At 73.7% G+C, this 24090-nt stretch overlaps 2 protein-coding genes across 2 annotated transcripts; one reads left to right on the top strand and one right to left on the bottom strand.

The window, feature by feature from the left end:
* Positions 1–3064: 3064 nt before the first annotated feature.
* On the bottom strand, positions 3065–3550 carry AURANDRAFT_7640 (hypothetical protein; the record flags this gene model as incomplete). Its single annotated transcript, XM_009036530.1, has 1 exon — positions 3065–3550. A coding segment is annotated over one exon (486 nt), but the record flags the coding sequence as incomplete, so codon positions are not given.
* A 14931-nt stretch (positions 3551–18481) lies between these two features.
* On the top strand, positions 18482–21603 carry AURANDRAFT_62734 (hypothetical protein; the record flags this gene model as incomplete). The annotated part of the gene is made up of 3 exons (XM_009036914.1): positions 18482–19719; positions 19892–20527; positions 20577–21603. 3 exons carry the CDS (start codon positions 18482–18484, stop codon positions 21601–21603), a joined length of 2901 nt encoding a protein of 966 aa, XP_009035162.1.
* Positions 21604–24090: the final 2487 nt, after the last annotated feature.

Here is a 24090-nt window from a genome sequence, read left to right as displayed (position 1 = left end):
TCCGACACCCACGGACCTCGAAGCCCGCCGCGCCGCGATCCGCGCCGCGATGGCGGGCGACTTCCGCGCCGCGGGCCTCGCGCCGCGCGCGCACCAGGTCGCCGCCGTCGAGCGCGTCGCGCTGGCGGCGCGGGCCGCGACGGCGGCCGCGCCGGCGCGGTGCCTCGTGCAGCACGCGGCGGGCAGCGGCAAGTCGCTGACCGTCGCGGGCCTCGCGGCGGCGCTCGTCGACGGCGGCCTGCGCGTCTTCGTCGTCAACGACCGCACGCAGCTCGACGAGCAGCTCTTCGGCGTCTGCGCCGAGGTCTGCGGCGGGGCAGCACAAGAGAGCGAAATTCCCAACTTCAAAGGCTCATATCTCGGCCATTTTCCACTCGTTTTGGCTGACTTTTAGACGAGCGATCATCTCTCGGGACGGTCTCGAAGCGTGGATGCTTTTCCCGGAACGCGCGCGCGCGAAACGCCATGTGGAGCGACGTTGAATCACCCTTGTGCTGCCCAGGTCTGCGGCGCGCGCCACGCGGTGCACCGCGTCGAGTCCGTCGACGACCTGCGCGGCGCGCTCGCGTCGCGGCGCGGCGTCGTCTTCTCGACGCTCCAGAAGTTCCTGCGCCTCGGCGGCGCCGTCGCAACGGGCGGCGCGACGGCCGTCGTCGTCGACGAGGCGCACCGGTCCTACTCGAACGACGCCGACGGCGCGTGGGCGGCGCTCCTAGGCGCCTTCGGCGGCTCGCTGCGCGCCGTCGTCGGCCTGACGGCGACGCCGGCGCCGCGGACGCTCCGCGCGCTCGGGTCCATGGACGAGTCGTCGAAGCTGCTGCGGCCGCTCCACTGCTTGCCGCTGAAGGACGCCGTCGCGCGCGGCCTCTGCCTGGACGTGCTCCGCCAGTTCGCCGCGCCTCGCATCGAGATACGGATCCTCGACGCGCACCAGCGCGAGGCCTCGAGGGGCGCGCGGCGCGACGTCGGCACCGTCGAGGAGCACGCGGCCGTCGTCGGCGCCAAGGCCGCGTTCGTCGCCGCGGACTTTCGGGAGCGGCGCTACGCGGGGGGCAAGGCCATGGTCGTCGCGCGGAGCCGGCGCGCGGTCGTCGCCTGGACGCGGGCTCTCAGGACCCGCGTCCGCGGCGTCGTCTACGGCGCGCTCAGCGGCGCGGTGGACGACGGCCGCGGCGGCGCCGTCGACGAGGCGCGGCTCAACCAGTCCTCCCTCGCCGCCGCGGACGTCATCGTCGTCTGCGGCAAGCTGGAGGCGGGCTTCGACGAGCCGCGGCTCTGCTGCCTCTACGTGGATCGCGTCGTCGCGTCCGCCGCGCGCCTCGTGCAGATCTACTCGCGGGCGAACCGCGCCGCGCCGGGCAAGCCGGACCGGCCGCGCGTCGTCGACTTCGCGAACGGCGCCGAGGACGCCGTCGCGGCCTTCCGGAAATTTTGGACCGCGGCGAGCGCGCCGTCCTGGGGTTTGGACGACGGCCGCCGCGAGGCGCGGCGCGCGGACCTCGGCGGCGCGTGCTACCGCGTCCTCGCGGCGCTCGACGACGCCTCCGCGGCCGCGGGCGACCTCGACGCCGCGGGCGCGGCGGACGCCGTCGCCGCGCGGGGCGCCGACGCGGCGCAGCGGGCGGCCCTGGCGTGCCGCGACGCGCTCGCGAGCGCCGAGGGCCTCGAGTGCGTCGAGCTGCCCGTCGCGTTCGTCGCGGAGCTCGCGCGAAGGCTGCCCGCGGCGGCGGACGACGACGACGCGGGCCGCCGCGACCGGCCGCCCCGCGCGGCGCCCGCGGGCGTCACGGTCGCCGTCGCCGGCTTCGCGCAGACCGGCACCCTCGTGCTGGACGTCGACCGGGGCCCGCGCGCGCTCCACGTTTTTTCCGCGGCGGCGCGGCCCGCGCGCCCGGGAGAGACGCTCCGCGCGTCCGTGGGTCGCGCCGCCGCGGCCTGCGGCGACCTCGCGCCCGTGCTCGCGGCCATCGCGGCGGACCTCGCGGGCGGCGGCGCCGTCGCGGCGCTCCGGCGCCTCGAGCGCCTCGACGTCGACGACGCGGCCGCCGTGCTCGCGTCCGGCGTCGGCCGGGCGGCCAACGCGCTGCGGAAACGGGACGGCGAGGCCGCGGGCCTCGCGGCGCGCGTCGTCGCGGCGATGAAGCGGAGAATCGCCGCGCGGGCCGAGGCCGCGCGGCGCGCCGCGCCCGCGGCCGTCGACGGGCTCCTGGAGCACGCGGGCCTCCCGGCGGCCGTCGCCGGCGCCGTCGGCGCCGGGCTCCGCGCCCGCTGCGGCGGCGACGCGGCGAAGCTCCGCGGGGACGCGCGGGGGCTCATCGCGGACCTCCGGCGCAACGACGCGCTCCGGCGGCGCGTCGCGACGGGCGCGCTCGCGCCGGAGGCGCTGCTCGCCATGGCGCCGGGCGACCGCGCGACGGACGCGGCGAAGAGCCGGCGGAAGCGGCCCCGCGAGGAGGCGGCGCCCGCGGCCGAGGACGTCGCCGGCTTCGCCTGCCCGGCGTGCGACTCGACGCGGTGCACCGCGTCCGTCGTCTCCCTCCCGTCGACGAGCTACGGCACGTCCGAGGTGCGGGATCTCTACTTCCTCACGTGCCTCGCCTGCCGCCACTCCTGGCGCGAGGGGGACTAACCCTCGTTGCTCCTCCTTGGTGGCCGAGAGCCGGCACGTGTAGTACAGCAGCAGCTTCGCTTAGGGAGCGGCGTGGGCACAGGGACAGGTGGTGCACAACAGGGCGTCCGGGCGGCTTCGGTCGGCTCACTCGGGCTGGGGGATCTTCGGCAGCGCGGGCGCGGCGCTCCAGGTCTCGTTGCCGACGTTGCCGATGTCGAAGACGAAGTCCTTGTCGAGCTGGTCCGCGGTCGGCGTGTGCTTCGAGAGCACGCGGGGCGTGCCGAAGCTCGGCGGCGTCTGCGACCGGTGGCGCTTCGCCGGCGGCCGGCGCGCGCCCGCGCCCGAGTTCGCCGCGGCGACCTCGTCGTCCTCCGCGTCCCCGTGCCGCGGCGCGGCCGCGGCCGCGGCCGACGGCGCGTCGTCGACGAGGAACACCTCGATGGGCGCCGCGGGCGACCGGAGCTGGAGCTGGTAGCGCCGGGACCCGCTGCCCTCCATGCCGTCGTCCAGGTCCGGCACCTCGAGCACCGTGCCCGGCGGCGCGCGGAGCGCGACGACCGTCTCGCGCGCCAGGCCCGGGATCGTCCGCAGGTCCGCGTGCGTCACCTTGAGCTCGTCGGCGTGGAGCCGCTGGAAGTCGGACCGCGCGCGCTGCAGGTGCTCGACGCAGCGGTCCAGCGCCGCCTCCTCGCGCGCGAGCCGCGCGCCGTCCGCGCGGACCTCGGCTAAAGTCGCGGCGTCGGCGTCCGTCGGCGCGACGCCGGAGCCCTTCCACGCGATGTTGTTCTTCGTGCGCTTCTCGATGAGGCCGATGCCCTCGAGCACGTTCGTGATGTCGTAGATGCGCCGCTTCTGCACCTCCAGCTGCGTCGCCGCCTGGTTCAGGTCCAAGATCCCGCCGGGCGCGTCCTTGATCAGGGCCACGAAGCGCTTCGTGAGGAGGCCCAGGGAGCTGTCGTAGCGCGTCGACTCCTGCGTCGGCGTCGGCGCGCCCCCCTCGGAGGCCATTCGGTCCAGAGGCCGGGGAGGCTCCTTCACGCGACCGAAGCCATCCCGAGGCCGGGACGCGATCTCCGCAAGTGCACGAGCCGCCGCACCGTCGGCCCGCACCGCCAGGCGGCCATCGCCGCCCTCCGAGTCGACTTCCGAGTCGACTTCCGAGTCGTCGACACGAGGCCTGAGACGCGCCCTAGAGGCGCTCTTCCCAGCCAGAGTCCGGTTTCCCCGTGGGTCTCGGCCAGGCCCGGGCGAGGAGCGCGGCACGCCAGGCCAGGCAAGCCTGAGGCCCGCACAAGCGCCGGTCTACAACCGCGGTTAACTAGAGAAACCCCGAGTCCGGGCAGTACACCGTCGAGGACGCCGTGCGCCAGTCGTCGTCGTCGATCCTCAGCTTCGCGAGGAACCCCTCGCCCTGGAGCGTCGGCGCGCCCGGCGCGGAGAGGCTCAGCTGGACGTACTCCGTCGGCTCGTAGCACGGGTCGTCGACGATGAAGACGTAGAACACGGCCGTCGTCGCTCCCTTCGGGATCGTCACGACGCCCGACGTCTGCCGGTAGTCGCCGCAGCCCGAACTCGCGGCGGAGTTCGGCGCGCCGCCGCTGCACTTTAAATAGCCGCCGTCGTCGACGCCCTTGGCCGTGAGGTCCTCCGTCGAGTAGGCCACGGTGACGGGCCGCTCGGCGTAGAGCGCGTCGCGCGAGACCATGACCGTCGCGTACTCGAACCCTTCCACGACGGAGAACTCGGCCTGGGCGAAGGACACGCGCGCGGCGTCGCGGTCGAGCACGACCGCGGCGCCCGCGCCCTCGCCGAAGGCGTCGTCCTCGGGCGCGCCGGCGACGAGCGCGCGGCCCGCCACGGCCGCGGCCGCGCCGAGGTGCTGCCGCGCGAAGGGGGACACGGTGCCCGCGAGCTTCGCGACCTCGAGGCCGCCCCAGCGCGGGCACTGGTGCGTGACGCCGTAGACGTCGACGTCCTCGTCCTCGCGGTCGAAGACGTAGAGCGCGCCCGCGTCGCGCGCCTCGTCGACGGACGGGTGCGGGTGCGGCCGCTCGACCTCATCCACAAAGACGTCCCGGGCCCGCTGGGCCCAGACGGCGCCCGCGCCGCTCGGGTTCCGCGTCCGGCCGTCGCCCAGATTCCGGAGCTTCCGCGAGTTGTGCTCGCGGTCGTCGCGGTCCATGGGCAGCCGCACGGGCGACGCGCGGTCCAGGTAGTCGGACTCGAAGGCCGTCGCGTACTCGGACTGGTACCAGACCCAGTCCGTCGGCTCGTAGCGCGCGGGCGCGCGGCCCACGGGCCGCAGCGGCGGCGGCAGCTTCCACCGCGTCGTCGCGTCCGCGTTCGGCGCGCCGACGAGGGCGACGCCCGCGTCGTCGTCGACGGCGACGGCGTAGCCGAAGCCGTCGCCCGCGCGCCGGTCCGACGGGAGCAGCTTGTCCATGTACTCCCAGGCGCAGTCCTCCTTGTCGCCGCGGCAGGCCGCGAGGGGGTCGCTGCCGCTCTTCCGGCGGAACGCGTAGGCCGCGCCCGCGCGCGCGGTCTCGCCCGCGCGGCCGCCGCCGACGGCGTAGAGGGAGTTCATGCCCGCGACCTCCGCGGCGACGGCCGCCTCGTCCGCCGCGGTCGTCGCCGCGGGGCCCGCGAGCGCGCCGACGCCGAAGCCGCGCGCGGGCCACGAGAAGCGGAAGTGGTCGACGTTGACGTGGCCCCAGCGGCTCTTCGACGCGTCGACGACGCGCAGCGTCGCCGACCGCCCCTCGTAGGCGCTCAGGTCGAAGCTCCGGTTGTGCATGCGCTCGTCGCACGCGCCCGTCGCGCGCGCCACCGCCGCGCCGTCGATGAGCAGCTCGACGTACTCCGTGAGCGGGTCGCAGCCGCCGCCGACGAGGAAGCTCACGGCGAGCGGCGCGCCGTCCGAGACGACGCCGGACGCGACGGGCACGAGCACGGGCTCCGACGTCAGCGTGCCCGTGGCGTCGTCGGAGCCGCGCGTGCCCGCGGCGCCCGCGTAGTCGTCGGCGACGAGGTAGCTGCCCTGGGACGCGCGCGCGCCCTGGCGGTCGTCGAGCGTCCCGACGAAGTAGCGCCCCCGGAGGCGCGCGGCCTGGGGCGGCCCGCCGCCCGAGCCCGTGCCGTCGTTGCCGACGGGGTACTCCATGTTCTCGCGGTAGCTCGGCCCGTCGCCGAACGTCGGCTGGTCGTCGAAGGCGTCGCCCGTCGCCCGCCAGCCGCTCAGGTCGCCCGTCTCGAAGTCCCAGGTCGTCATCGCGGCCCCCGCGGCGTGGGGCGCGCCGACGACGACCGCGTCGCCGTGCGCGGCGACGGCGTAGCCGAACCACGAGCCCGAGCTTCGGTCGTCCGGCTGCAGCGCCGCGGCCTGGTCCATGCCCCCCCGGTCGTAGACGACGCCGTCGTCCGTGGAGAAGTCGACGATGACCTGGCGGTCCGGCGCCTGGGCCCACCCGTCGTTGAACAAATCGCACACGCCGCAGCCGTAGCCGCGCCACGCCGCCTTGATGGGAGGCGCGGCGTCCGGTTCGCCCAAGAACGTCACCGTCCAGGACCGCCGCTCGCCGCCCGAGGCCGTCGGCGCGAGCTCGCTCCGCGACACCTCGATGCCCAGCCCGCCGGCGACGGCGCCCCCGGGGCTGCAGGCGTCGTCGAGCGCGTCGCGGAGCTCGACGGCCGTCGCGCCGTAGGCCAGCTCCGCCGTCTTGCAGCTCGCGTTGCGGAAGTCGTCGACCTCGAGGCGCCACGTGCCGTTGAAGAGGACGCTGTCGGCGCGCACGGTCACGATGGCCTGGGGCGGCACGGAGTAGAACGCGTAGGCCTTGCCCCGGCCGAGGCGCCGGTTGTCCAGGCCGTCCGTGTCGTAGGTCTCGACGTCGTCCGGCGAGCCCTTGTTGCCGTAGTCCGCGAAGGGCGCGCCGACGACCAGGGTGTTCCCGGAGAGGGCGACGGCCGTGCCGAAGCCCTGCTCGTGGACCCGCGTCCACGTGCCGCCGAGGAGCACGTCGTAGTCGTAGTCGAGCGACCGCACGAGCTCCGGCGCACCGTTCCACGCGAACGCCGCCCCGTCCCAGGTCCGCCGGAAGACGTAGACGCACTCGAGGCCCGACGCGCCGACGACGGCGACGTCGCCGTCGACGGCCAAGGCGCCGCGGCCCCCGAAGTTGTGGCTCCGCCGCGTCGCCGCGGCCGCCGTGAGCGTCGCCTCGAGCGTCCACGCGTACGTCGCGGCCGTCGCGTTGACCCGCGTGTAGTTGAGCAACGTGCCGTTGACGTCGTAGCGCGCGTCCAGCAGGTACTCGGGCACGGCGCGCGTCACGTTCACTCGCTGGAACGCGTAGACCGCGGGCGCGCCCGGCGCGGACACGAGGACCGTCGCCGCGAGCGGCCGGCCGTGGACGACGGCGCCCGCGACGGCGCAGCCGAACTCGTCGGGCGACGCCGCCGGCAGCAGGCCCGCCGTGTCGTTGCGCGTGTCGTAGGGCGTCAGCGTCTGCTCGAGGGCCCACGCGCCGCCGACGCGGCGGTAGACCAGCGCCAGCCCCCGCGAGCCGTTGTGCTTCGGCGCGCCCAAGACGGCCACGGCCTCCTGGACCTTGGGGTCCTCCGTGACCAAAGACCCGCCCTGCGTGTCGTTGTAGGCCGCGACGGCGAAGCCCGCGCCCCTGCCGACCTCGGGCACGTCCGAGGGCGGCCGGGCCGACCCGAAGCCCGCGGTTCCAAACGTCTCCCCCTCGCCCAGGTGCTCGTAGGTCGACGCGTCGGAGTCGTCGACGCCGTCGCCGTCGTCGAGGATCGTCACGACCGTGCGCAGCGCGCCCAGCGGCGACGGGAACATGCCCGGGAGCCAGACGCCCACGACCACGTCCTCGTCGGGCTTCTCGTAGAGCTGGTCGTCCGTCGTCTGGAGCGTGATCTCGTTGTAGAGCTTAAAGCTCATGGGCACGAAGTAGTCGCCGTCTTTTAATTTGATGATGCCCCGGCCCTGGCCGATGGGCACGTAGTCGGACGCGGCCAGATCGTCCTTCGCGCCGTCGACCCACTGGGACGAGTTCGACGGCCCGCCGTACCAGGACGCGCGGCCGTGGGCCGCGCCGGCGCCCAAGAACTCCGCGGGCGTGGACCCCGGCGCCAGCATCCGGTCGTCGTGGAGGCCGTAGAGGTCCCTGAGCCACTCCTGCTGCGTGACGTCCGCGTTCCGACTGAACGTCCAGACGAACAGGATCAAGTTCCGCCCCGGCGCGATGGTCCGCGCGAAGCCCTCGCCGTCGCGCCGGCCCACGCGCAGCGCCACGGCGTCGCCCTCGGGCACGGCGTAGGTGGCGTTCGCGAAGCCCGTCGACGCGAACGTGAGCTCGTACGCGTACGCGGCGCCGGAGTTGACGCCGCTCTCGACGCTGTCCGTGTTCGGCGCGCCGACGGCGCCCATGTCGCCGTCGAGGGCGCAGCCGAAGCCGAAGGCGTCCTGGCGCTGCGCCGTGTAGGGCCGGAGCAGCGCCTGCTCGACGAACGTCGACGACTCTCTCGTAAAGAGGTGGCCGACGCCCCGGAGCCGCTTCGGCATGGGCCGCAGCTCCTCGGCGACGGCGGAGACGCCGTCGTTGACGAGGCGCGACCCGTCGACGGAGAGCGGCGGCAGGACGTCGTAGGCGTCCGCGTCTTTTAAAGTGATGTTCCACTGGACCTCCAACGACCCGGACGCGAAGGACCGCACGACCGTGACGTCGCCCGTGCCCAGGTCCTCCATGAGCGCCGCCGCGAGCTCCGTCGCCTCCGCGGCGTGGTTCAGCCACCGCGTGTACCGCGTCCGCGGCGCGGAGAGGTTGTAGCGGAGCCCCGCGTAGACCTCGCACAGGCTCCGCGACGTCATCGACGCGTAGGGCTCGACGGTCGCGCACTGCTCGTCGGCGACGGACGCGTTCGTCGACCGCCAGCCCACGCGGAACTCGCCGCCGACGGGGCTCGCGCACGTCGAGACGGAGCCCGTCCGCGTGTCGTTCGCGGCGCACCTCGACGCGACGGTCCGCACCTGCCAGAGCGCGTGCCGCGGCAGCAGGCCCGCGTCCTGGGCGACCATGCGCGAGCTCAGGTCGCGCAGGCCGCCGAGAGACGTCGCGATGGCCGTGCCGTTCTCGAGCGCGAGGCACATGCCGAAGCCTGGGCAGCACAAGGGTGATTCAACGTCGCTTCAACGTGAGTGTTTCGCGCGCGCGCGTTCCAAAAAAAGCATCCACGCTTCGAGACCGTTCCGAGAGACGATCGCTCGTCCAAAAATCAGCCGAAACGAGTGGAAAACGGCCGAGATCGGAGCCTTTGAAGTTGGGAATTTTGCTCTCTTTTGCTGCCCTGGCCGAAGCGATCGCCGCGGAGCACGTTCGTCGCGACGAGCCGCTCCTCGAAGTCGAAGGCGTCGAGCACCGTCGCCCGCTTCAGCACGGCGACGGCGCCCGCCTCGGCGACGGGCGCCGCCGACTCGTAGGCCGCGGAGCCGCGCCGCGCGTAGTCGCTCGCGCCGGGCGCTCCCACGAGCGCGTCGTCGCCGTCGAGCGCGAGCGACGCGCCGAAGCGGTCGCCCGGCGCGGGCGCCAGGAGCATGGCCGTCGCCTCGATCTTCTGCGTGAGCGTGAACCCGGAGCCGTGGCTCGTGTCCCAGACGCTGCCCGTGGACTTGAAGACGTAGACCGCGCCCGCGCCGCCGTCGTCGCCGGGCGCGCCGACGAGCAGCGTGATGACGCCCGACGTCGCCGATAAAGCCAGACTATAGCCGAAGTCGTCGCCCGCCGCCGTGCCGTAGACCGACGTGTCGAGGGGGTCGAGGGGCCCCTCGAAGGTCGACGACGCGCCCGAGTAGGCCGCGTCGGAGAAGACGTAGACGCGGCCCGCGCGGTCGTCGCCGCCGCCGGGCGCGCCGACGACCACGAGCGTGTCGGCGCCGGCGTAGGCGTTGTGCACGGCGACGCTCCAGCCGAAGCGGTCCCCGGCCTGGCCGCCGGCCGCGCCGAGCTTCGCCGCCTGGTCCCACGCGCCGGACGCGGGGTACGCCGTCGCGTCGACGAGGCGCCGCGCGAAGACGAAGGCCGCGCCCGTCGCCTGGCCCATGGCGTCGTCCCCCATGGGCATGGCCGTGCCCTTGCGCACCTCCGCGACGTCGACCGTCCCGTCGAAGTCGTCGCCGGGCTTGAACGAGAGCAGCGGCAGGTCCGCGACGGTCGCCGCGAGGCCCTTGCCGCTCGGCGGCGTGATGAAGGTCACGACGACCGTCGTTTCGTTGGCCGCGTAGGCCAGGGAGCTGTTCGTGCCGTTGCGCGGGGCCCGCGTCGCGTTGCCGCAGATCGACGCGACGCCGAGCGGCTCGACGTCGACGTAGGGCGTCGGGTGGAGCCGCGCCGTGCCGCCGTAGGCGCCCCGCAGCGCGCTCTGGAGCTCCGACGCCGACGCGTTGTAGGCGATGGGCTCCGTCCAGAACCCGAAGAGCCCGAGGCGGAACGTTCCGCGCGACGCGCCGCCGCACGTGACGTTCTGCTGCTCCGTGACGCCGTGGTCCTCCGCGTAGGGCGCGCCCACGGCGACGACGTCCCCGCCCGTGCCCAAGCTCAGCGCGTGGCCGAAGGCCATGTTCTCGCCGTGGTAGTCGACGGGGTCGGGCCGCAGCGCGAACTCCTGGGACCACTGGTACGTCGAGTCCTGGTTGTTGAGGAACGCGCGCTGGTAGACGTAGGCCGCGCCGGCGCCGTTGCCCCGGGCGCCCCGCACGGCGCCGGCCCAGGGCGGCGGCGCCTGGCCGAGGGCGTCGTAGTCGCCCGCGCGGTGCACGACCGCGCGCGCGGCCGTGCCGTAGAGCGCGTCGTCGTCGACGGCGAGGCCCGGCAGGTCGTAGACGGGCGCGCCGACCCAGGAGAAGCCCTCGGCGGCGCCCGTGCCCGTGTCGACGTCGCTCTTCTCTTTGACCTTGGAGAAGGTCACGCGGTACGTGTGCGTGCCGTCGCCCAAAAGATCGTAGTGCTTCGACACGTCGACGTCCTCCAGGCTTTCCAAACCCTCGAGCTTCTCCTCGACCTGGGCCGCCGACGCGTCGTGGTCGATGGGCGCCGACGGCCCCGCGCCGTTGAAGCTCACGGCGAAGGTGCCCCAGACGGGCGACTCGCCGTCGCGGATCGGCGACGCCCACGCGGCCGCTCCCGGCCCGCCCGCGAGGTCGACGGACTCCGCGATCAGCAGAGGCACGTCGTTGAGCGTGCGGATCGACGTCGACGTCGCGTTCGCCGGCGCGGCGACGACGCGGTCCGCGAAGGTCACGGCCCAGCGCCGCGCGCCGTAGTCGTTCAGATCCGCGACGTCGACGTTGGCGACGTCCAGCCCCAGGTCCTCCTCGATGGCCGTCTTGACGTCGACGCTCGACGCGCCGGCGAGGAGCGCGCGCGTCTCGTTGACGACGACGCTCGACCCCTCCGCCGCGGGCAGCGCGAGGCGCCACGTGCCGTTCGTGTAGCTCGACTCCGCGTCGCGGCTCACCTTCGTCGCCGTCGCGCCCGCGCCCGTCAGCGACGACCCGTCGACGACGAGGAGCCCCACGTAGGGCGTGCCCAGCAAGCCATCAAAGGTGATGGACCACGTGTAGGCGCCCGTGCACGCGCACCAGTCGTAGGGCTCGCGGCTCGCGGTCACGAGGCCGAGGTCCGGGTACGCGTCCATGAGCAGCTCCGCGGCCGCCATCGGCTCAATCCCCGCCGGCACGTCCGCCGACGCGGCGACGAGATTGCCGTCCTCGTCGCTGTACTGCAGGTTGAACGTGCCGCCGACCTCCTCGCCCGGCGAGGCGTACGTCGTGAACGACTGCACCGCGGCCTGCACCAACACCCCCACGCCGTAGGCCTGGACCTCCTCGCTCGTCGCGCTCGCCGACCCGCCGACGGTCAGCAGTTGGACCTCGGGCAGCGGGTAGGCCTTGCCGGGGGCGGAGGTGACCATGCGGCCGCTCGCGTAGTCCGTGGCCACGGCCCACCCCAACAAATCCCCGCCGGCCTGCTCGTGGCTGAACTGGACGTCCTGGCTCCCGAAGGCCGCCTCCATGACGTCGAAGGACCCGCCGTCGCCGACCTGGAGCTTCGCGGCGGCCGACGAGAGCACGTTGAACTCGCCCTTCGCGCGGAACGCGAACCCGGGCATGGAGACGTGGCTCGACGAATACCGTATCACGTAGCCCATGCCCACGATGGACGTCGCCAGATCATCGAAATAGGCGCCGCCGTCGGCCGACGTTTTCGTGGCCGGCTCGTCCGCGTACACAGTTCCCGACGCGGACATGAGCACGGACCGCGGCGGCGACAGCAGCACGTCCGCGTCGAGCACGGGCCGCTCCGCGACGAGCTTGATCGTGCAGTTCGCCGGCAGGACGAGCGTGTCCGTGGCCCGGCGCGCGCGGTTCTGGTCCGCGAAGTAGTCCAGCCGGTCGTTGCTGTCGCCCGCCTGGACGACGTAGAGGAATTCCAGCGTCGTCGAGTTCGACCCGTTGACGTAGTAGGCGTAGCGGTCCACGGGGCCCGTCTCCATGAGCAGTTTGGGCGTGCCCTGGACGACCACGGGGCGGCTGAACGTGAGGTCCACGCGGACCTCGTCGCCGGCGCCGAAGACGGTGCCGGACGCCAAGTTCGGGTTCGGCGAGACTTTGACGATGCGCGGCGCCGTGCCGTCGACGGCGAGCACGGGCCGCGACGCGCCCGACAGGGACCGCGGCTCGCCGGGCGCGGGCAGCGTGAGCTCCGCGACGAGCTCCGGCGTCGCGGCCGCCGCGGCGATCTTCCCGATGGACGCGAGCTTGTCGTCGGAGATGTCCGCGTCGCGCACGCGGCCCCGCCGCAGGGCGTACCTGTCCGTGTAGTCCAGCTGGAGCGCGACGTCGCCGGCCTGGACGTCGTAGGCGAAGACGAGGCGCGTCGTGCCGGAGCCGGACACGTAGCGCGCGTCCGCGTCGTCGCGGTTCGCGTTCAGGCAGAGCACGGGCGCCCCCTCGACGACGACGGGGTAGGTGAAGTCGACGTAAATCGTCACGTCGTCGCCCGGGCCCAGCGTCGCCGTCGCCAGGCTTTCGTCGAAGGACACGTTCCACACCGCGGGCGTGCGGTCCGTCTTGACCACGATCAACTCCGTCGCCGACGCGTCCGTCGCCGACGTGTTCGCGCCGAGCATGGCGCCCTGCAGGTACTGGGGCAGGCTCAGGTTCGCCCGCGTCGTCAACGCGGACGCCTTGAGGTAGACCTCGGCCATGCCCTGGACGTCGTTGACGCCGACGAGCGTGAGGTTCTGCGTGTGGTCGCCCGCGCGCACCGTGTACTTGTAGGCCATGCGCTTGCTGCCCACCATGCGGTCGTAGACGGCGAAGGGGAAGTTGGCTTTCCCGCCGAGGTCGAGCTCGAGCAGGGGCTTGTCGTCGGACGCGGGCGACACGTCGCGGTCGAAGTCGATCCAGAGGTCGATGATCTCGCCGACCGTGTACCAGGCGCCCTCGTCGCCGTAGGGCCCGTCGCCCAAAGGCGCGTAGGTCGACGACTGCGTGTAGACGCCGACGTCTATAATCTGCGGCGGCGTCACGTCGATCTCGATGCCCGCCGGCAGCTGCAGGTTCCCGGAGAAGTTGCCCATGGACAGGTTCGCGGCGACGCCCAACCTATCCGTGATGTCGCAGCCCGCGCTGTAGTTGCACCAGAGGGCCGTCCGCGGGTAGCCGGCGATGCCCGGGTCGAAGAAGTCGTCGACGCGCGCGACGGCCAGATTCTTCACCTCCGCGTCCGCCTCCGCGATGAGGTACATGTAGGTCCAGGTCTCCGTCTCGAGGCCGCCGATCCAGATGGCCTCGGCGCCGTTGTTGAGGCGCAGCGTCGGCGGCGACGACGTCAGCACCTCGTCGGTCCACTCGACCAGAATCGTCACGCGGTCGCCCGCGCCGTACGCGCCCGCGGCGCCGCCCACGCCGTCGGACGAATCGTAGGTCACGGACTTGACGGCCGTGGGGCGGCTCCGGGACCCGTCGACGACCGTGTAGCCCGTCGAGTTGTGGAGCGCGACGTTCGACGCCGCCGGAGACGACAGCGGGCTCCCGAGCGACTTGTCCGCGGCCGCGGCGAGGTAGAGCCGCGGGTCCGCGGCGACGGACGGCGCCGCCGACGACAGGAGGATGCGCCCCCGCCCGCCGAAGGCGCCGTCCGTGTAGCCGTCGTTGATCTCGCTCTGCGACGCGGGGATGCCCAGGCGCGAACTCACGTCCGCGACGCGGACGACGTACTCGAAAAAAATCGTCCGCGACGCGTTGCCGCCGCTGTAGACGGCCTCGCGGTCCCGGCCGGCGTCGATGGTCAGCGTCGGCGCGCCGAAGACCTGGACGGGCTTGTTGTAGGTCACGGAGACCGTGACGACGTCGTCGACGCGCGTCGTGTTGCCCTTGTGGACGGGCTTGCCCGCCGACGTCGTCCGGTTCGCGACGCCGTAGGCGATGATCTCCGGGTAGCGCCCGTCGATCTTGATCTTGCTCAGGTTCGCCAGGCTCTTGTGCCGGCGCACGTCGGACAAATCTAAATCCGCGTCGACGAGCGGGTCGTCGCTCAGGCGCCGCACGTAGCCGTTCGACGACGACACGCCTAAACTGGAGTCGCCCCAGACGTCGAAGCGGGCGTTGTCGTCGTCCTCGACGACCGTGTAGCGGAACGTGAGCACCTTCGTGCCCGTGCCGGAGTAGTAACTCGCGAACGTCTCCGCGCCGATGCCGGAGTCGAGGCCGAGCACGGGCGGGTAGACCTCCGGGATCGCGACGGCCATGTCGAAGGCGATCTCGAGGAAGATCTCGTCGCCGGCGTAGTAGGTGCCGTTCGGCGAGATGGGGCGCACGCCGTAGCTCGCGTTGATTTTTGGCCGCGCGTTGTCCAGAATCACGCCCGCCTTCTCGACGGCGCTCGCGTTGATGCTCGCGATCGCCGTCGTCGTCGGCGTCGCCGCGCGCCGGTAGACGGCGGCGCCGCCGGGCGTCAACAACACCGTGCGGTTCGGCACGGCCACGGGTCGGCCGCGCGAGTCCTGGTCCGCGAGGACGTAGTACTCGAAGACCTGGGCAGCACAAGAGTGATTCAACGTCGCTTCAACGTGAGTATTCCGCGCGCGCGCGTTCCGATAAAAGCATCTACGCTTCGAGACCGTTCCGAGAGATGATCGCTCGTCCAAAAATCAGCCAAAACGAGCGGAAAACGGCCGAGATATGAGCCTTTGAAGTTGGGAATTTCGCTCTCTTGTGCTGCCCTGTCGAAGACGAGCGTCGGGCCGCCCGATCCCGACGCGTAGGTCGCGTAGGACGTCGTGCCGTAGTCGACGGGCTCCGGCGTCGGCCCCGGCGTCGCGTTGAACGGGTAGGAGCTCGGCTTGGGCGTCGGCGCGAACGTCGGGATGGGCGTCGGCTGCGACGGCTCGATGAGCAGCGGCAAATAGACCGCGGCGCCGACGCCGGTCCCGAGCACGACCTCGACGTCGGCGTCGAAGGTGACGTTGAAGACGAGCGTCGTGCCCGGCGCGTAGATGCCCGGCGTCGAGGGAAAGGTCAGGTTGCACGCGACGATCGTCGGCCGCGCCGTCGACACGGCGTAGGGCGTCGAGTTCGCCAGGGACCCCGGAGCGTTGGCGCCGACGGGCAGCGTCGCGTTGGCCTCGCGGCCGTAGCCGTCCAGACAGGGGTTGCCCCGCACGTCCAACGCCCCGGCGCCGAACGCGTCCAGCAGCGCCGCGTCGTCGCCCTCGCCTGGGCAGCACAAGGGTGATTCAACGTCGCTTCAACGTGAGTGTTTCGCACGCGCGCGTTCCGGAAAAAGCATCCACGCTTCGAGACCGTTCCGAGAGATGATCGCTCGTCCAAAAATCAGCCGAAACGAGTGGAAAACGGCCGAGATCGGAGCCTTTGAAGTTGGGAATTTCGCTCTCTTGTGCTGCCCCGGCCCTCGCGGAACGCGTACGTGAAGACGTGCGTGCGGTAGTAGTCGTAGGTCGTCGTCAGCTTCGCGTAGGCGCCCCGCGTGCCGTTGTTCGCGTTCAGTCGCAGCACGGGCAGCGCGTAGCCGTCGGCCTCGCGCTCGACGCGGCAGTCGCCGTCGAACGTCACCGCGATTTCCACCGCGTCGCCGGAGGTCAGGGTATCGAGGCCGTGGGCGCTGCCGACGGCGCCCGCGGGCGTCGGGGCCGTGGCGCCCGCGAGGACGACGGCGACGCTCGCGACCTTCGGCGGGTCGCCGGACGCCGTGGAGACGACGCCGATCCACGCCTCGCCGAGCGACGTCACGATGTCCGCCTCGACCTGGGCAGCACAAGAGAGATTCAACGTCGCTTCAACGTGAGTGTTCCGCGCGCGCGCGTTCCGGAGAAAGCATCAACGCTTCGAGCGCGCTCCGAGAGATGATCGCTCGTCCAAGAATCAGCCGAAACGAGCGGCGAACGGCCGAGATCGGAGCCTTTGAAGTTGGGAATTTCGCTCTCTTGTGCTGCCCTGGCCTCGACGACGTACGCGTCCGCGCCGTCGCTCTCGACGGCGTTCGCGCCCTTGTCGTAGAGCGCCAGCGCCGGCTGCGTGCCGAAGGCCGCGCCGCCGGCGACGACGTCGCCCGCGGGCGTGATGATGCCCAGGTACGCCGGCGGCCCCGCGGCGACGTCGACGTAGCCGCCCTCGACGCTGATGCCGCTGTCGGCGTGCGTGCCCGTCGACGACGAGTAGAGCCAGAGCGTGAAGGACACGACGTAGCGCTCGCCGACGGCGTTGATGCCGAGGTTCGAGAACGTCACGACGCCCATATCCACGACGGCGACGGCCGCGTCCGCGGAGATGAACGTCGAGGACGTCGGGTTCGACGTCAGCGTCGCGACGATGAGCGACGTCGAGTCCGTGAGCACGGTGTTCGAGCCCGCGTCGGCGATGCGCAATCTCGGCTGCGCCGCGAAGGGCGCGCCGCCCTCGGCGAACTCCGAGAACGGCTCCAGCAGCTCGACGGTCTGGGCCGCGCCGATGTAGATCGTCATGCCCGGGATCTCCGCGCGCTGGCCGCCCGCGAGCGCCACGTCCCCGAAGTCCGCCGCCGTGAAGAGCAGGTAGTAGGGCCCGCCGGCCTCGTTGATGTACAAACCGTCGAACTGCGCCTCGCCGAAGGCGAAGTTCGCCGTCGTCTTCGACGCCGGCAGCAGCTCCGCGCCGGGGTTCGGCGAGTAGCGGCCCAGCTCGCCGTCGTCCAAAATCTTCGCGGTGACGGAGCCCGTGGACCAGTCGGAGACGAGGTTCCCGCCGACGTCGAGCACGTTGATCACGGGCTGCAGCCCGAAGGGCTCGCCGCCCGTGCCGCCCGACGGGTAGCCCGCGACGACGATCTCGTGCGGCGACCCGACGACGACGTCGAAGGCGTCGGAGACGACGAACGCGAAGCCGAAGTTGTCGTCGTCCTCGGCGGTCACGCCGATGGTGTAGGTGCCGACGGTGTCGATGGACACGAGGTCGAAGGCGCAGTAGCCGTCGACGATGGGGATGCGCCGGAACCGCTCGAGCGACGACCCGTTGCGGAACAGGTCCTCCTGGCCGCTCGGCGACGAGGAGACGTCGACGACGCAGGAGCCGTCGAGCGTCGCCGCGACGGCGCCGGAGTCGTCGTAGACGACGGCCGTCGGCTGCGACCCGAAGGCGAGGCCCGCGGTGGCGTCGGCGGGCTGGCGGTACAGCGCGACCGTGTAGACGGCTGTTGCGTGTGGCGTTCTGAGTGCCGCGACCAGCGCCCACCAGCGCCGCCACATGGCGCCGCTGGTTGCTGTGCGCCGGCCGCGCGCGAACGGCGCGCAGGCTACAGCTCCCGGCCGCGCGAACGGCGCGCAGGCTACAGCTCGAGCAGCGGACCGGTACCGAGGCTGCCGACGCCTGCGCGCGAACGGCGCAGGCAGCCAACTCTAGAGTAGCGGACCGCCGAGGCTGCCGAGAATCAACATCGATGACGGGGTCTGCAGAGTAAACCTGTCCGCAGCGAAGCTGGCTGACTTCAACAAAAATTGTGTGGCAAACAGACTGGGTAGCGTATGGCTGCACCCCCGACTGAAGCCGGCGCGCCGGGCCCCCCGCCGCCCCCCGACCATGACCCCGGCGGCGGCGCGGGCGTCGGCGCGCCAGCGGGCGCGCCCGCGCCGCCCGCGCCGCCCGGGTCGCCCGCGAAAGCGCCCCCCTGCGTCCTCCCCATCGACGCCCACGCGGACCGCATCGTCGCGCACGTGCGCGCCCACCCCGTCACGGTCATCCACGGCGAGACGGGCTGCGGCAAGTCGAGCCGCGTGCCCCTCATCCTCCTCGAGGCCATGCCCGAGGCGAAGATGTTCGTGTCGCAGCCGCGGCGCATCGCCGCGCGCGCGCTGTGCGCGCGCGTCCGCGACACGCACTCGGACCCGGACGAGATCGCGCTCCGCCTCGGCCACGGCGTCCGCGACGAGGCCGCGGGCAAGGCGCGGGTCATCTTCGTCACCTGCGGCTACCTCGTGCGCCTCGTCGCGCACCACCCGGAACGGCTCCAGGACCACACGCACGTCGTCATCGACGAGGTCCACGAGCGCACGGTAGACGCGGACGTGCTCTGCCTGCTCTGCCGGCGGCTGCTGGAACTCCGGCCCGAGCTGCGGCTGGTGCTCATGTCCGCGACCTTAGCGGGCGGCCTCTACTGCGACTATTTCAAGTGCCCGCCGCCGATCTTCGTCGGCGCGAAGCGCTTCCCCGTGGACGTCGTCTTCGCCGACGACATCGCGACGGGCGCCGTGTCGCGCGTCGTCGGCCACCGCTTCGGCGGCCGCACGGAGGCCGCCGCTTTGCAGGCCATGCGCCTCGCGAACCCCCAAATCGAGGGCGCGGAACAGCTCCAGCCCTGGGAGCGCAAGCGCAACGAAGTGCAAGAACAGCGGAAGAAGGCCGCGCGGGAGAAGCTCGAGGCCGAGGGCGCCGCGGGGTCGTCCGCGGACGACGCGCTCGAGGACGCGCCGCACGCGGAACTCGGCAAGTTCCAGCACGAATTGGTCGTCGCCGTCTGCTGCGCTCTAGCGCGCGACGCGTCCAAGTCCTGCGCGCTCGTCTTCGTGCCGGGCATGGCGGACATCGGCGACCTCACGGACCGTCTGGAGGCGCGCGGCGGCGCGTACGTCGGCGACGTCGCGGGGACCGCGGCCGAGCTCCGGCGCTTCGAGTGCGTGCCCGTGCACAGCGAGCTGCCCCACGAGGACCAGGCCCGGGCCTTCGCGCCGGCGACGGACGGCCGCTTCAAGGTCGTCCTGGCGACGAACTCCGCGGAGAGCTCCGTGACGTTGCCCGATTGCGACGACGTGCTCGACTTGGGCGCGCACAAGGCCCTGCGCTACGACGCGGCGTCCCACCGCGCCGTGCTCGCGCCGGCCTGGGTGAGCCGCGCGTCGGCGACGCAGCGCGCGGGGCGCACGGGCCGCGTGCGGCCCGGCCGCTGCTGGCGCCTCTACGGGAAAAGACGCTTCGACGACGCGCTGCGGGACCACGAGGTCTCCGAGATCCACCGCCAGCCCTTGGACGCCGTGGTGCTGAACCTGCGGGCCATGATCGACGCGCCCGTGGGGCCGCTCCTGGCGTCGACGCTCGAGCCGCCGAAGACGCGGCACGTCGAGCGCGCGCTCGCCGCGCTCCGCGACGCGGGCCTTTTAGGGGCGCCGGAGCGGTCGGCGAACGCGGCGGCGAGCGCCGAGGGGGCGCTGACGCCCACGGGCGCCTTCGTCGCCGCGCTCGGCGTCGACCTGCGCCTGGGGCGCCTCGTCGCTTTGGGGGTGGCGTTGGGCGTCGGCCCGTTGGCGACGGGCGCGGCGGCCGCGCTGTCGCTGCCCAAGAGCCCCCTGCGGTCCGCGAACCCGCTGGTCCACGGCGACCCGGGCGAGTACAATTCACTCGTCCGCGACGGGCTGTTGGCGCGGGCCGCGTTCGACGGCGGCGACTACTGCGAGCCGGCGGCGCTCATGCGCCTCGAGCGCGCGTACGCGGCCGCGCCGGACAAGCACGCCTTCTGCCGGCGCCACTGCGTCGCCCACGGCCGCGCGCGCCAGTGCGCCCAGGCCGCGGCGAATTTGAGGAGCCGCGTCCGCGACGCGCTCGCGGCGCGCGGCGACGGCGCGGCCGCGGACGCCGCGGGCCGGCCGCCGACGGCCGACGAGCTCGGCGACCCCGTCCAGCTCAACGCGCTCCGCGCTTTGCTGGCCTGGACCATGCGCGAGCAGATCATCAAGGCCAAGGCCGCGCGCGGCGCCGGGCGACGGCGCGCGGGACCTGCGCGCGCGCCACGTCCTGGGCCTCTTCCCGCCGGAGTGCCTCTTCCGCTACGACGCGGGCGTGCGGACGACGTTCACGTCCGCGCGGCCGTCGCAGGCGCCGCGCCGCGCCGTCGTCGCGGCGCTCCACGACCTCGCGGCCCACTTCTCCCTGAGCGGCGCCTGGTGCGTCTTCCCGGCGCACGCCGCCGCCTTCGACGGCGAGCTCGCGCCGGACCCGCGCGGCGGCGGCCGCGGCCGCGGCCGCCGCCAGGCCGCGTCCGCGGCCGCGTCGGGCGCCGTCGCCGCGTGGGTCGCGCGGGACGTGCTCGACGTGCCCGGCGCCGCCGAGCTCCTCGACGCCGTCTTCGACCGCCGCGTCGTCGACGCGGCCGCGCGCCGCTACGACGACGAGTGCGCGCGCGAGGGCTACTCGTACCTCGTCCTGCTCGAGACGTCCGCGTCCAAGGCGCGGCTCAAGGACCTGCGGAGCCTGCTGGAGGCGTTGCCGGCGGCGGTGCACTGCTGCTACGGCGCGCGCCACGAGGGCGTCGCCGCGACGGCGTCGTTCGGCGGCGCGGACGCGCGCGACGACGCGAAACTCGAGTTCGCGCTCGAGACGACCTTCTTCGGCGCCGACCCGCTGCGGGGCCAGGATCCGCTGGGCGCCCCAGATCCTCCGGGGCAAGCCCGCGCTGCGCTTCGCGCCCGACGGCGAGAAGGGGCGGCAGGCGTGGGAGAGCGGCGAGCCCCGGCCGCCGCTCCTCAACGACCTGCCGGTCGGCGCGCGGCTGCTGAGCGCCATGGCCATGGGCTACCGCGACAACCAGCTTCGCGTGTGGGCGGACCGGCCGGGCGGGCCGCCGCGGTACCCGGGCCTGCCGCCGGAGCCGCCGAGCCGCCGCGCGGTCGCCGTGAAACTGGACGTGCCCAAGCCCGCGTGGAAGTTGGTCTTCGCGCCGGCGTCGGCGGGCGCGTCGGCGCCGCCGTCGGCCCAGGTGCTCACGCCCTTCCATTCGCTCGCGGCCGTCGCGGTGCACCACGCGGCCGACGACCGCGACGCGACGGTCTACGCCGTCGCGGGCGCCATGGTCGACACGGCCGGCGGCGGCGCGCGCGCCGAGAGCGTCACCGTGCTCCCGCCGGGCGACGAGTGGCTCGGCCTCGCGCTCCGCTGCGCCCGCGACCCGCGGTCGCTGCCACCGGACGCGCTCGAGGCGAAGCTCGCGAAGGCCGCGCGGCCCGACCTCGCGCGCGCCGCGGACGCGTTCCGCGACGCCGCGGGCGCCGCGCTCCGGGGCCGCGCGCGGCCCGACGCGGCGAGCGGCGCCGCGCTCCTCGCGGGCCTCGCCGCCGTCTTCCGGCCCTGGCTCCCCGCGGCCGCGGCCGACGACGCGCTCGCCGCGCGGCTCGAGCGCCTCGGCCCGCCGTCGGCGGGCGCCGTGCCGGCGCACCTCGCGCGCGGCGCCATCGCCCAGATCCTCGCGCGCGCGCCGGGCCGCGCGCTCGCGTTCCCGATGCTCGACGCGTCCTTCGCGCGCGCCGTCGGCTTCCCGCTGTCGCCGTCGGCCCTCGCCGAGCACACGGGCGAGCCCTGCCCGGACCTCGGCGCCTGGCTCCTCGCCATCCCGGGCGTCTCCCACGACCGGGGCGTCGTGTCCCTCGCGCCGGGCGCCCCCTAAGCACATGTGAATCTAGAATGTGAATCAATACGCCGGACGACTCATCCGACCGCCGCGCACATTGCCTGAGGGTATGTCGTCTGTGCAGGACCTCTACGGCGAGGTCGTCGCGCTCGCACGCGTCGAGCGGCTCTGCGACCGAGGCGTCGACTGCGCGCAAGCCAGATCTTCGGGCCGAAGGCGAAACTTTTGTCCGATTTGGGCGCGAGACGATGGAGCTTTGAATTGCTGCGTGAGCGCACCGCATCCAACGCGGAGCCCTCTCACCCCGCGACGCGCGCGACAAGGCGGTGTGCGGCGGCGGTGACGTGACACACGACGGATTGGCTCTGCGGACCGCGTGTGCCGAAAATCGCGACGCGGCCGCGCGGAGAGTGCTCTCCGACGCGGTCTCGCCCGACGACGGCCTGCGTGCTCGGCAGCTCGCGGACGGGACCGCCGCGCGGCGCTCTACGGCCCCGACTCGTGGCCGCGGACGTCATGCGGTGAACCGCTGCGCCGTCGCTGCGGGCCGGCGTCCTCCGCGCCAAGCGGAGCGCCGTTCTCGGCCTCGGCCCGGCCGTCGCCGTCACTCTGTCACTCTGTCGCCGTCGCCTCGCCGTCGCGCCGCCGCCCCCTCCCCGCCGCCCGCCCCCGACGCGCGCGATGCTCACCGCGAACCGCCCTGTAGGTCAGACACCAAGTTTGCGAGTAGCAAAAGCGCACCAACGACGCGCCGCTGCTCATCGACGGCACGCTCAACGCAATCCGCTCACCCAAACGCGCCACCGTCGACGACGTCGACGGCGTAATCGCAAGCAAGCACCGCATCGCACCGCGTCATGCTCTCCGATTCCTACGCCGACCTCGTGGCCGAGACGGGCGAGCGCTTTAGCCATGTCGCCTGCGACGAGGTGGCGCCGGCCCTGCCGCTCTCGAGCGCGTCGCTCGACGAGACGGCGGATCGGCTCGTCGTCGGCGACGCGAACGGCGTTGTGTGGACCTGGGACGTCGGCGTCGCCGCGTCGGACCGCGGCGACCTCGGCGAGCTCGGCCGCCGCGGCGCTCTCCGCCGCTACGAAGCGCTGTTTGCGCTGCCCGCCGGGGGCGCGCCGCCGCGGCGGAGCCTGCGCGCGCGGCCCTGGGCGTCCGTGCGCGCCGTCGCGGGCTCGCCGCGGCGCGAGGTCGTCGTCGTGTCCGGCGCGCGGCGCGAGCTCTGCGTCGCGGCCCTCGGCGACGTGCCCGGCGGCGTCCCGCTGGGCGCGCCGGGCGCCTACGCGCGGGGCGCGCCGCTCCGCGTCGTCTGCCGCCACCTCTACGCGATCACCGCGCTGTCCGAGGCGTCCGCGGCGGCCGTCGCCACGGGCGACAAGGGCGGCACGCTCCGCGTCGTCGCGCTGCGCGCCGATGCCCTGGGCCCGGGCTGCGACGCGCGGGACCCGCTGCGCGTCGGCGCGGGCGGCGCGGACGCGCTCACGGGCGCGGCCGTCGCGGAAGCGCCGCGCGCGCACGGCGGCGCGCCCATCGCGGGCGTGCACCTCGTCCGCGACCCGCTGGACGCGCGCGTCGTCGTCTCCGGCGGCGGCGACCACTACGCGCGGGTCTGGGCCTTCGGGGCCGGCGCGGACGGGTCGCTCGCGCTCACCGTCGCGCGCGAGATCGACTGCGGCGGCGGCGCGACGCCGCGGTGCTTCGCGCCCGTGAGTTCGCCCGCGGCGACGCTCCTCGCCGTCGGCGGCGACGAGGGCACGCTGAGCGTCTGGGCCGTCGACGGCGACCGGCCGCGGCTCGCGGCCGTCGCCGAGGACACGCGGTCGCCGGTCGTCGCGCTCGCGGCCGCGCGCGACGGCTCGAGCGTCGTCGCCGTCGACGAGGCGGGCCAGATACGCGCCTACGCGCTCGACGGCGACGGCGCGCTCCACGGGAGCCGCGAGGGGGCCCTCGCGGGGGGCGCGCTCGCGCTCGGCGCGCCGCCGGGCCGCGGCGGCGACGGCCGCGGCGTCGCCGCGGTGTCCGCGCGCGGCGCGCTCGAGCGGCCCCTCGCGGACGCGCCGCCGCCAAGTCCGCGGGCGCCGCCGCCGTCGCCGCCGCCAAGGCGAAGGACGCGCACGACGCCGCGGGCCTCGTGGCTGTCGACGCGGCGCTGCCGCCGCGGACGCGCGCCGTGCGCAAGCAGGTCGACCCGCGCTACCTCGCGAAGCTCGACGCGTTCCGGCCCACGGCGGCGGACTTCACGCTCCCGGAGGACGACCTCCGGGACCTCCTCGCCGCGCCCGCGCCGCCCTGCCCGGAGCCGGCCGCCTACGACGAGGGGCTCCCGGGCCTCGCCTACGCCTTTCCGCAGCGGCCCCCGGCCTGGTGATCAACCCCCAGGTCGCGTAAGAACAGGCGGGAGTCGGTACGTACACAGGGGGGGGCTCTAGAAGCCGCAGAGCTCGAGGCAGCCGAACCACGCGCGGACGCGCGCGCGGTCGCCGTCGTCGCGCGCGTCCGAGTCCTCGCGCACCG

This window comes from Aureococcus anophagefferens, assembly GCF_000186865.1.
Source record: "Aureococcus anophagefferens unplaced genomic scaffold AURANscaffold_5, whole genome shotgun sequence".
Lineage (NCBI taxonomy): Eukaryota > Pelagophyceae > Pelagomonadales > Pelagomonadaceae > Aureococcus > Aureococcus anophagefferens.
Note: the sequence above shows the minus strand (reverse complement) of the source record. Positions and strands in the feature narration are given on the sequence as shown.